This window comes from Chlamydomonas reinhardtii, chromosome 9, assembly GCF_000002595.2.
Source record: "Chlamydomonas reinhardtii strain CC-503 cw92 mt+ chromosome 9, whole genome shotgun sequence".
Taxonomy (NCBI): domain Eukaryota; kingdom Viridiplantae; phylum Chlorophyta; class Chlorophyceae; order Chlamydomonadales; family Chlamydomonadaceae; genus Chlamydomonas; species Chlamydomonas reinhardtii.
The window spans coordinates 5,991,389-6,003,075 of NC_057012.1; the positions used below are offsets into that span (position 1 = coordinate 5,991,389).

The following is an 11,687-nucleotide window of genomic DNA, read 5'->3' on the forward strand; positions in this document are numbered from 1 at the left end:
GGGAGCAGGAGAAGGAGGCTGAGAAGGAGGGAGGAGGGGGAGGGGGAGAGGGAGCTAGATAGGTGGTAGAATGTGGGGTGCGGCGGCGCGGCAGAGGCGGCGGGCGACGGGGGAGGGCGGTGGGGCAAGAAGTGCCGCGCGGGGCCGGGGGGGGGGGGGGGCAGGGGGAGGCAGTTGAGGTATGCAATTATCTATGACTGCGTGGAGCGATTTTTATTTTTGCACCATCACAACACAATCCCGCCGCATGAACCCCACCCCAGGTTCTGGCTCCCGACGTGCGCGCCCTGGACGGCTACGGACTCGCCAACAAGCCCAACGGAGTGCTGTGGCAGGTGGGCCGGGGAAACAAGTTTGGGACGTGCGTTCGTGTGTGACACAGTTCGTTGCTGGTCTTTTAATGTTCCCCCTCCCCCGCCCCACGCAGGGTCCTGAACAGGCCCGGGCCGTCATCTCCGCCACACACGATCGGTACGACAACCGCAACCAGCTGGTGTCGTATGCCGTGTCGTACGACCACAAGGTGGGTGCCGTACAGCTCGGACGTGTGAACGACGCCTGCCCTTCTGCTCCCCTGCCGCGCAGGCCGCGGGGCCATACCCTGGAACAGGCATTTGCCCGTCCCCCCCCCCCGAATTTTCCGAATGCCCGTACCGCTCTCCATTCCGCACACATTTCCGTAACACACGACTGCATGTATGGGGCATATGCGGCCCCGGGGGTACGGGTTGCTTGGGCGCCTGAGCCATGCCCCCCGTCCCCCTGCCCGACTCACACACACACACACACACACGCCCCCCCGTCCCCTGCCCGACTCACATACGCACACACCCGCCCTCTGCCACACTCCACGCCCCCTCCGGGCGCGCCACCCCTCCGCGCCCTCGCTCATCACCACCACCAGCTGGGATTCCACCACTGGCGCGCCAACGCCGCCACCGACCGCGGCACTACGGACCCGGCAGAGCCCATCGAGGGCGTGGGCCTCATCGCCTTCAACAAGCACCTGCAGGTGGGTAGATACGGGTGTTGAGTGTTGCCTTAGGACTGACAGGCGGAAGGATGTATGTGTGATTATTTTCTTGGATGTAGGAGGGCTTGCACCCGACCTTGCAGCCGGCATGCGGGCATGGATTGCCCATCACCCACACAACAGCCCTCCCATCCCCAACCTTCTTTCGACCTCCCACATCACATCCTCCACAACAGATCCAGCGCATATACGAGTTCGACATGAAGCCCTACCCGCTGAGGTCGCCGGAGGAGGTGGCGGCGGGCGGCGGCGGTAGCCACACCGCGTGAGGGGTGCGCGTAACCGTACACACATGAGGGGGATGGATGTGATTGGGAGTGAGGCGTGCCGGCGGCGTGGCGGCTGCCTGGCTTTGCCTCTATCTTCTCATGTAGGAGGTAGCTCCTGCTGGGTAGCGCTAGCGGCATGGCGGCTCAGCGGCTGGCGGGCTCACGTGGGTAGGTGGATGCGCTTTGCAGCATGCCACGCCACGGTGCCAAGCTGGTCGCGGCTGATTGTTGTGCAGGGGTCGTATCTTTTTTTTCGGGGTGATGTCTGGCTCCAGACAAAAACGGCCGGATGGCCGCCGTCTTTTGTCAGGGCACAAGGCGGTTTATAGGAATTCGGACAAAACCCGCCCCAAACCCGGGCCAACAAAGTCTCACCTCAGACATTAGCCCCCGGGAGGAATGTCTAGGAAACGGCCAAAATGGCCGATTAATGTCTGGAGACATTAAGATAGGAGCCCTGTGTGGTGGTAGCTGTGGTGGTAGCTGTGGTGGTGGTGGGGCCGTGGGGGGGGGCAGTGTGGTATAGCTGTGGTGGTGGTGGGGCCGTGGGGGGGGGCAGTGTGGAGTGTGCATGGAGCGTGCGTGGCTCGGATTGGGAATGTTAGTTGTTGTCGGTTGGTTTGATGAGTGCGCGCGCGAGAGGTGTGATACGGTAGCTGCTTTTCGGGTGGGGGTAGAGCGGCAGACTGGACGCCGGCACGGCAGTACGGCACCATTATTACTTGGGAGCATTATTGCGGGACTGCGGGGCGCGGTGAAGCCCCTGGGGGTGTAATCAAGTTGGTCCCTGACAGCAGCCCTGCAGCACGCGATGGGCTCTGCGTGCTTGTACTTACATTGCACGCTCAGATTGCACGCTCAGCAGATCGCACGCTCAGTGCCACACGCACGAAATGGTCGAATCCGCCCCACCTACCTCCCGCGTCTGATACCACATTGCAACGGAGGACTTCCGATGCCAGCGTGACCACAGGTCCCATTCCCTGAGGGCATTTTATTAGCGGGCCCCTCCTCATGCGCGTTGCCTGGCTGCCTAAGTAGTAGTGCCTACCCACGGTACCCATCACCAGCTAGCCCCCGACCTGTTCAGAGCTTGCAGCGCACACTACGCGGCTATGGACCGTATATAGCATCCCCACAATGCGTATGCATGCACTGCAGTGCCGCCTTGATGATGCACTTATGCACCCACGCACCCACCACTTCACCGCTGCCCATTAATAACCCCACCCCCCCTACTTTCGCCCCCCCTGCTTCCCAAACTCTGATTCCGTTCCTGCCGCATCAGCTGCAGCAGGGCTGCATTATTAGCTACTGCTGCTGCCGCTGCTGCTACTGCCGCTGCTGCCACTGCAGCTGCTGCCACTGCCGCTGCTGCTACTGCCGCTGCTATCTACTGCTACTGCTGCTCCATCAGCTGCTGCCGCCGCCGCTGGTGAAGACCAGCTGTTGTGCGCCCGCCTCCTCGTCTGCATGTGCCGCCAGCCCGAACTGCTTGCCGTGTCCGGTGCCCATGCGGGACAGGGCGTCACCGGCACCGGGGCGCTCAGCCACCACCACACCCGACACCTGGGGCAGCGGAAAGGGGGATTGGGTTGGGTTGAGTTGGGTTGGGTGGTCCGGACGGGCGGTTTATGAGTCGCAGTTCGTGGTATGTGTGCTTGGGTGCGCGTGCCGGATTGCGGGGCTGCGGGAGTTTCCACCGTTCCCGCCACGTGCCAAACGAGAGTATAGAATCCAAAATATCATTGCAACGGCGGCGCAGAGCTCAACGCCCCAAACGTCACACAGCGACGCCACACGAGCGAGCATCAGCGATGGCGCCCACCTTGAACTTGTTGCCGCCGCTGCTTGTCTTGTCCAGGACCTGGGCGTGCGAATGGAGTGGGTTTTGGGGAACACAGCCGTAGGGTGACGTAATAAGCTGCGGGGCAGGGGTTGGTGAGCACACGCGTGAGGCAGCGCAACGCACCCACCTTGACTTCAACAATGCAGTCGGGTGCCTGTGTCGCCTCCAGTCCGGCTAGGAAGACCTGCGTTGGGTGGGGTGGGGTTGGGTTGGGTGGGTGGTGGGGTGGCGTGTGCAACACGTTGCATGCACGGTACTTGGTGTGCGTACTAACTTGGCACATACGCATTGCCTTGCGTGCGCTGCTCTTTCCCTTGCGCTCTCTACACAAACAATCACATCACACACACACACGGCTTTCGTTTCTTTTTTTTAACACACACACACACACACACACACACACACACATACAGCCAGCCACCCCACACACACACATGCACCTGTGAGGTGTGGTCGTCGTGGTGGGCGTCCACCTCCACCTCCTTACACCTGCAGCCCGACACGCAGCTGAGCGCGGACGGAGGGGCGGGGCGGAGGGGGAGGGGGAGGACATGGTTAGGGCAAGGGGCAGGGTAGCCCATCCCTTCCCTTCAGCCCTCAGGCATTAAGCCCCACAGGAGGACGATGTGGTGGAAACACGTGCGTCGAGTTCTGTGTACGCAGCCGGCGCCACACAGGCAACACCAGCCCCCGCCGCCCGCCGCCCCGGCTGAGCGCCGCCCCGCCCCCCGCCCGCCCCGCGCCCCCCTCTGCCTGCAGTTCCGCCACCCCACGCACGCACGTAGCTCACCGGAACTTTGCTACCCCCATGTTTGTGTACGAACGCAGGTGGTGCAAGTACACGTGTACGGGAGTGGCGTTGGGCAGTACAGCCGCCGTAGCCGCCGCAACTGCGGCCGTAGCCGCCGCAATGCCGCCGCCGCCGCCGCCCGCCAGCGCGGATCCGGCGGCGGCGGCTCCAACCGCCGCCACTGGCGATCGATCGGTGCTGATCGCGATGCGCAGTACGGATCCCGGTTTTGTGGCCACGTAACCGGGTTTCGGCTTCTCGGCCGTGCCCTCGTTGACGTAGGTAAAACCGTCCGCGGTTTTAACCATAGCCCTGGGGGTTTTGGAGTTGGAGTCGGGGGAAACATGTGCTAGGGAGGCGAGTAGGCGGGGCGAGGGTGTTTGCCTGCTCAAGCCACCACCAACGCAGCCGAGCCCCATTGACAGGCGGTTTATTTCTTTCCTTCTCTCATTTGCGCCGTTTCATCCCAAAACACCAGATCCCGCACTCATGCACGCATCATCATGTGAGCACACAAGCAAATGCCCGCCCTCCCGCGCTCCCACCTGAACAGATCGCCGACACGGCACATGGGCGCGTCGGGCGGCACATTGCCTGCAGCGGCAGGGGGTAGGGGTCAGCAGGGGCAGGAGGATGGCAGGAGGATGGCGGGGCGGGGTGAGTGTGACCGTGAGCCACTGAAGGTTTGCCTGCTGTGCCGTATGAGGGTGCGTGCAGACCACGGGGCTCGCTGACACCGCTGCCAGCACAACCCAACCCAGATTGCCTCCCACTTGATGCGTCGCAAACATAAAGCAACGAAGCCAACAGACACCCACACCCACACAGTCCTCCACGCTCACACACAGTTTAACACAGTTCCCCAAACCCATACCCCACACGCACCCGGGTACATGGGCGGCGGCAGCGGCTCCCCCGCCACATGCTCATCCTCCGCCCCGTACGGCAACTGCAACAGGTCGTGTGCCGTACGCTGCAGCAGGTGTACGGCCAGATCCGACATGATCTTGTGCCCGTGGTCACCGGGGTGGTGGTCTGGTGTGTGTGGGGGGGGGGCGACCGGGGGAGTGGGGTTTGGGTTGTTCTCACCATTCCCAATGAGAAAGCAAGGGCATAAGCTTGGGTTCATTCCTGGAAGCGCAGCAGCCCATGCCACCCCTCAACCTTGCCACCCGCCATCGGCAGTTCGTCACCTACCCCCGTCGCCCTCTCTCCACCGCCTTGGACGACGGTTGACAATTGGGACCTACACGCTGGGCTCGGGTATATAACCCCCCACCCCAAGATTGTCTACCGTCTACCACTTCCTTAATTAATCATGAATGTAACCCCCCCCCCCCACACCCACACCCACCCCACCCTACCCACATGCTCACCAATGAACACGTCCTCCCACCGGAACCCGGGCGTGTCAGTGTGTACGGCAAGCCGGTACACCGCCGTACGCAGCGACAGGTACTGCACGTCGTAGTACTGCGCCAGGGCGCCTGTGCGTGTGTACGACAGCAGTACGGCCGACCACGCACGACAGCACATACACACACACACGGTTAGTATCGAGCTCATGCCCAGTGCGGCCCTGCCCCCCCCCCCCGGGCACTTTAAACTTGTGGATATTCATCAATCACACCGTTGCCCATGAACGGCTACCCCCCCATGCACCTTTGCTTGTTATTATTTATATTGCGCGGGATGGTGCAAACAATCCACTCCTGCCGGATGTCGGCATACACACACACACAACACACACACACACACACACACACACACACACACACACACACACACACACACACACACACACACACACACACACACACACACGCACACACGCACACACACACACACACACACACACACGCACACACACACGCACGCACGCACGCACGCAACTCCCCCCGGACGTCGGCACACACAAACCAAGCACACTGCCACGTGTCGTCGCCACTCGCCTTGCGCGTCCTCACTGGTCATGTAAAAGGGCCTGCAGCAGACACGACAAGGGGGTTGAGGAAGGGGTCCAGGGGCGAGGGAAGGCGTCGCGTGGGATGTGCAATCGTGGCGTGCCAGATCGCGCCGTGCCTCGTGCGCCGCCGACGCGATGACAGTCCCATGTAAGCTCCTCCCTCTCCTGCTTACCCTACTCCTGCCCCTCCCCCTCCGCCCCTTCACCCTCCCCAACGCCCCGCCCCACCTGTGGCCCTTGTTGAGCGGGTTCTTGGGGTGTCCCTTGGGGTAGTTGGCGAGTCCCACAGGTGGCGTGTGCATGAACACGACTGCCGGCCTGCGTGCGTGTGTGCGCGAGGGAGGATGGAGGCGTGTGCGTGCGCGGTGATGAAGAGAGATGAAGAGAGAGGGAGGGGGGCACGGGGGGGGGTGCACGGGGCCGCACGCTCCCTCGCCCGCACAACGACCACACGCCCCACCCAGCGCCCTTACCACCCCGGGGCACGCCCCCCTCCCCCTCCCCCTCCCCCTCTCCCGCTCTACCTCCGCCTCTCCCCCTTCCACACCTGTTGGGCAGTACCAGCAGTCGCCGCAGCAGCCTCTCTGCGTCCTTGACGATGCGGTTGCCGTACAGCGCCCCCTCGCCGCCTGCGGCCAGACCCAGCAGACCCGGGCCGCCCAGAGAGTGCGCGTCGCTGCGTTGTGTGGACGGGCGGGGCATTTGTGTTTGTGTGGGGGCCGGGTGAGTGGGGGGAGGGGATTGGTGGTGGAGGGCGTGGGGCGGGGGACGTGTGTACGGGACGGGCACGCCACGCCGCCTGTGCTTTTGCATCCGCATCCCGCCCTGTGACTACCTGCTTGCCTGTCTGTCCGCCTGCTCGGCTGCTGCCTGCCCCTGTCGTACATCTCACGACCCCACGACCCCACGACCAGATGGCCGGTGAAGGTGAAACGTGCAGATTCCAGTAGCTCGCAGTGCGTCACGCAGTGCAACCCACCGCAACTTGCGCTTTGAATTCGGGTTTTGGGTTTCTGCTACCCGCACCCAGGCACCCAAATCACACACCCAAATCACACACTCACTTTAGTGTGTACTCCACGAAAACCAAATCCGTGTCTGGATCCACGCTGGCTTCCAGGCACATGATCATGTAGGGGGTGGGCACGCCCGGGGTGCAGCCGTTGCGCGCCACCACCGACGCGCGGGGGAAGGCGTCGATCTGCGTTGGGGCGTGGAGCGGTGTTGCGGTGTGTGGGGGAGGGAGGGGAAGAAGAAAGTCCAAACCCATGTAAAGCGAGGCGGAATTCTGCGCCCGGGCGCAGCGGTTTGACGGGGAGGCGGGCGTGACTTGAGTGCGCCGACCCCCCCACACGCAACCCCCTCACACCGGCACTCTCCCCCGCTGCCCCCGTATCCCCCTGCCCTCCCCTTCCACCCCCGGGCACATAAGCCCCCCTTTCCTTACGGGATTGGTTCGGAGTTAACCCCCCCCCTTCCTCGCTCCCTCTCCCGCTCCCCCTTCCTCCCTCTCCCCCTTCCTCCCTCTCCCCCCTTCCTCTCCCCGCTTCCTCTCCCCGCTTCCTCTCCCCGCTTCCTCTCCCTTCCTCCCCCCCCTGCCGCCCACCCACCAGCCATCTGCTGAACACCGAGAACCAGTCGGTCTCGCCGCGCTGGCTGGCGCCGTGGCCCCAGCTGATGCTGCGGCGGGGCGGGAGGGCACAAGACGAGGTAGGGAGGTAGGGGGCGCTGGGCGAGAGAGGTGCGGAGTATTGCAGGAGTACTGCAGTGTGTGTGTGTGTGTGTGTGTGTGTGTGTGTGTGTGTGTGTGTGTGTGTGTGTGTGTGTGTGTGTGTGTGTGTTAAAAAACGAAACGAAAGCCCGCCCAGACGACGCCAGAGTTACTTACGGATACCTACCAATTTACCGAGCGTCGCGTGGTTGCCGTCACCCAGGTAGTCATACTTACCCGCGATAAGCCTGTAACCCCACGGGCGACCATTCGGCCTGACCCCGCGATGCACCTGTATGCGTCCATGCTCCGCACCCTGGGCGCGCTAAACAACGTTTACCCAGCACGCCTAATTCCCGTATTCCCGCCCGCTGGTCGTAGTCGAGCTCACCTATAAGCATGGGAATGGAAAGGTATTGGGCGGCAGCACAGAAGTGTCACGGACATGTGAAATGGCAGCGGCGGAAGAGGGCGGCGTGCAGCAAGCAAGCTATCTAATGTCCTAACACGCATCCCTAAGCCCACCCACTAACTATGCCCGTGAAAGGGAACGAGTCTGGGGCCGCGCGGCTGCAAATAGCGCCCGACTGCATGGGGCGCATGGCGGGCGGCGGTTGCAGAGACGCTGGGTCGGGCTGACTCGGCTGGCAGAAAAGGGCGTGTGCCCGTCACCCCCGAACCCGCGCATAACCCGTATCCCGCATGTGTGCGCAAGTGTCAGACATAGGTGTGTGTGTGTGTGTGTGTGTGTGTGTGTGTGTATATGTGTGTATGTGTGTGTATGTTTGTGTATGTGTGTGTGTGTGTGGGGGGGGGTGAAAGGGAAACCCAAGCAAAACCGAGACCTGCCAGGTGCGCTGCCCGAGCCCGACCGCGAGTCGATTCACTAGGCTCGCCACCGTGCCCTCCTGTGTGTCTCCCCTCCTTCGTCATCAGCGCCCTCCCGGCTCCCGCCGCAAGCTACATCAAAGTCCTCCCATTCCAAGCCGCCCCCACCTGCCGCCGATGGCTGCGACCTTGATTGACGCGCCATCCGTCGCGGCCTTGTGCAGCACCCGCCGAAGGCGGTTGGCAGAGCCAGTGTAAACCACTCCTCGACGCAGCTGCGTCAGAGGCAGCGTGTATTCGTAGCTATCTAGTGCGGCTTGCAGGTTGGCCCTGACTTCAACGCCAGAGCTGTGTTGCGGTTTAGGGTGCGAGTCCGACTTGGACGACTTGACCTCGGCCCATCGCCATTTCCAATTGAACTCGGGGCGGTGCTTCGTGCGCGCCCAGGGATCGTTTCCCAGCCATTCACCACTAAGCCAGCCGTCAGCGCAGAGCAGGAGCGTAGCAAGCGCGAGCGCAAGGAGCCTGCCAGAGCGTCGCATTACATCGGCATAGTAGAACTCATGCTATATATAAACAGGAGTGGTATGTAACCAACGGCAAGCGCGCGTTTGGGTGGCTGTTTGCGACGTCGGCTCGGGACGGAGTTCTGAAATGTTTGATGAGAGCAACACGGCTTGATCAGCAAACGTATGGCTGTATGTCTCCATGACATTTGGAATCGGTATTACTTGATTGCTGCCAGCACAGGTCTGACGCATGCCGATTGGCAATCGAAACCGGCGAAACCCCCCTACCTCCCCTTCGACTTCACGGTGCGTCCGTTGCATTCCTAGTACAAGCAAGCAAGAGCAGAGGGTGATGAGAAGCAAGTTCCCGTTGTGATGGCTGTAATCCCGGCCCACAAATCCCACACGGTGCGTCCGTGTGCGTCCGTGCGTGTCCGTGCCTCATTCTCACACTAGCGGACCGCCTAGCGATCCATGGGGCGTGCTCCGAAGGGAATCAAAGTGACAGCGGAAGTAAGCAACAGACGGTGTTGTAAGGCTGAGCGAACGAGCAGGCACATGCAGGCAGTGGCGTTAAGCTGAGGTGAAGGAAGACTGGTTAGACTGCTGGTATAACCTGACTCTAGGTTTTGCCAGCAGGCAGGAAGGAGTTGAGATCCAATTCTGTATATGACACCCAAGTGCGTGAGGCATGACGTAGGAGTGACCAAAGACCACAGCCGACGCTGCGGGCAGCAGCATGATGCTACCCAGAACCCAGAGCGCGGCACATGGCCGTGTCCTGCCGTGTCTGAACAATATGCCCTGAGCCACCCGCAAACTCAAACAGTAGGCACAGTCCTGTGCCACACACGACAACATCAGCCCACCGAACAACCTGGGGTTTCGCGAATTGAGTAGTGATTGGCTGCGCTGAACCCTTCTCCGCAGGATTACCAGAACACAACAGAGCGTAATGAAATCACGCCAAGCATGCTCGCAAGCGTCCTGGGGTCTTGCAGCACAGTTCGACCGGAAACCATCCTGACACTTTCGCGATGACAAGGCGCTCTGACAACGCTGCGGCAGCCCTGTTTTGAACGGGAGCATAATTAATTGTTGCGCACGAGTGAGTCCATCTCTGCGAGCTGTGCCAAAGAAACGCCGCGGGCCGGCTTTCCTATCCTTGGAAACCACATTTCCGGGGATGGGGGCCCGGTAAGTTTTGGGTCGACTGGGGTTGGCTCGTTCGAACTGGCGGTGTAAACTTCCGGCGAATGGGCTGGAGTTTTGGTCGGAGTTTTGGCCAAACTTCCGGGCCCCCATCCCGGAAACTCCCTGTGCCAGCCTCGACCACCCTTCCCTTCGGCTTCACGGTGGGTCCGTGGCCTCATTCGTACACCGCGGCCCTCGCAAGACACAAATTCCGTCCCATTTTGCATCAAGACAGCTGCAAGCTTCTCCACACGCACGCCCCGGGTATCCCCCAGAGGCGGGATGTGGGCCTAGGTGGGCCTGTGGCCGTGTGGCGCTGCGCTTTCGGATCCCGCGGCCGCATCCACCGCAATTTTCGCAACCGGCAGCGGCGCACCCGGGTCAAGCGCGCGAGCACCTCCCTCACACGCGACTCCGTCTGACTCGCTAGCTACCCGACCGCAGCCGCCAGCAGCTCTCCTCGGCTCCTCTGCGCCCCGATGCCTGACGCTCCTTGCACCCTGTCACACCGCGTTGCACTTCTGCTCTGCCGCTGCAAATTGTTTGCCGTCTGCTTGGGGTATGGGCGTCAGCTGCACCCTAAGGGACCTCGCCAACCTGCCTAAACCCTGTCCCATCGCACACCCTGTCACACCGCGCTACCTGTCTACCCCGCACCCGCTCCACCAGCTCCCCCACAGGCCCACACCCACACCCACACCCACATGCCTTCCCCCTGCCCTCTCGCCGCCCTCCTCCCCGCCACCACTTGTCATTTACCCCTGGGACCAGCCGCCCCTGGCAGCATGCAGCGCTAGATCCTTAGCATCCCAACCGGCCAACGCCTTAGCATCGGCCAACGCCTTAGCATCCCAACCGGCCAACGCCAAACGGCCAACGCCTTAGCATTCCAGCCTCCGGCCCCCAAAATCTCGCAGCGCGTCTGGGTATGCCGAGCCTGGGCATGCACCGCACGATCGCCGGAATATGCCGCCCCGTTCACCTGCGCCGTCGCAACCCTCCCACACCCCTCCCACACTACTCCCACAAGCCTCCACAGCCCTCCTCACAGCCCAGCCCTCCCTCCTGCTGCCCTCCTCCTCACAGCACGAAGCGCTCAAAGGCCTCCGCCACGCCGCCGTCGTCGTGCCCCGCCACCACGCAGCCCGCCGCCGCCTTCACGGGGGGCACGGCGTTGCCCATGGCCACTCCCACACCCGCGGCCGCCACCATCTGTGTGTGTGTGTGTGTCGGGGGTGGGATGGGGGTTACATTCATGATTAATTTAGAAGTGAAGGCGTAGGCAGGTACAGTAGCATAGTAGACGCGTTGTTACCGATGGGGGGCGGGGTGGGTTTGCAAAGATGGTTGGAAAAGCGGTACAGGATGCATTTGGGGGTGGGGTTGTAGATACCAGCCCAAACCCAATGCAAAAGAGCGAGGAGGAGAGCGTGGCCTATGCTTTGACAACGGAGTGGGGGGTGGGGGAGGCACACCGAGGCACACGCACACACATGCGCCATGAGGGGAGGGCGCGCATGAAGGCGAGCGGAGCAGTT

At 62.2% G+C, this 11,687-nt stretch overlaps 3 protein-coding genes across 3 annotated transcripts; 1 reads left to right on the forward strand and 2 right to left on the reverse strand.

Moving 5' to 3' along the window:
- Positions 1–2,089, forward strand: CHLRE_09g402886v5 (uncharacterized protein). The gene is made up of 5 exons (XM_043066092.1): positions 1–85; positions 264–335; positions 428–523; positions 905–1,012; positions 1,210–2,089. Exons 1-5 carry the CDS (start codon positions 71–73, stop codon positions 1,300–1,302), a joined length of 384 nt encoding a protein of 127 aa, XP_042921436.1. The 5' UTR covers positions 1–70; the 3' UTR covers positions 1,303–2,089.
- Positions 2,090–2,103: 14 nt separating this feature from the next.
- Positions 2,104–9,129, reverse strand: CHLRE_09g402923v5 (uncharacterized protein). Its single transcript, XM_043066094.1, has 14 exons — positions 8,615–9,129; positions 7,518–7,587; positions 6,972–7,108; positions 6,455–6,583; positions 6,136–6,225; positions 5,894–5,925; positions 5,318–5,428; positions 4,827–4,976; positions 4,487–4,535; positions 3,942–4,253; positions 3,592–3,658; positions 3,279–3,335; positions 3,131–3,169; positions 2,104–2,871 (listed from the first exon to the last, which is right to left on the reverse strand). Exons 1-14 carry the CDS (start codon positions 8,986–8,988, stop codon positions 2,716–2,718), a joined length of 1,773 nt encoding a protein of 590 aa, XP_042921437.1. The 5' UTR covers positions 8,989–9,129; the 3' UTR covers positions 2,104–2,715.
- Positions 9,130–9,843: 714 nt separating this feature from the next.
- CHLRE_09g402960v5 (uncharacterized protein) lies at positions 9,844–11,439 on the reverse strand. The gene has a single exon (XM_043066096.1). It carries the CDS (start codon positions 11,404–11,406, stop codon positions 11,230–11,232), a length of 177 nt encoding a protein of 58 aa, XP_042921438.1. The 5' UTR covers positions 11,407–11,439; the 3' UTR covers positions 9,844–11,229.
- Between the last annotated feature and the right edge of the window lie 248 nt (positions 11,440–11,687).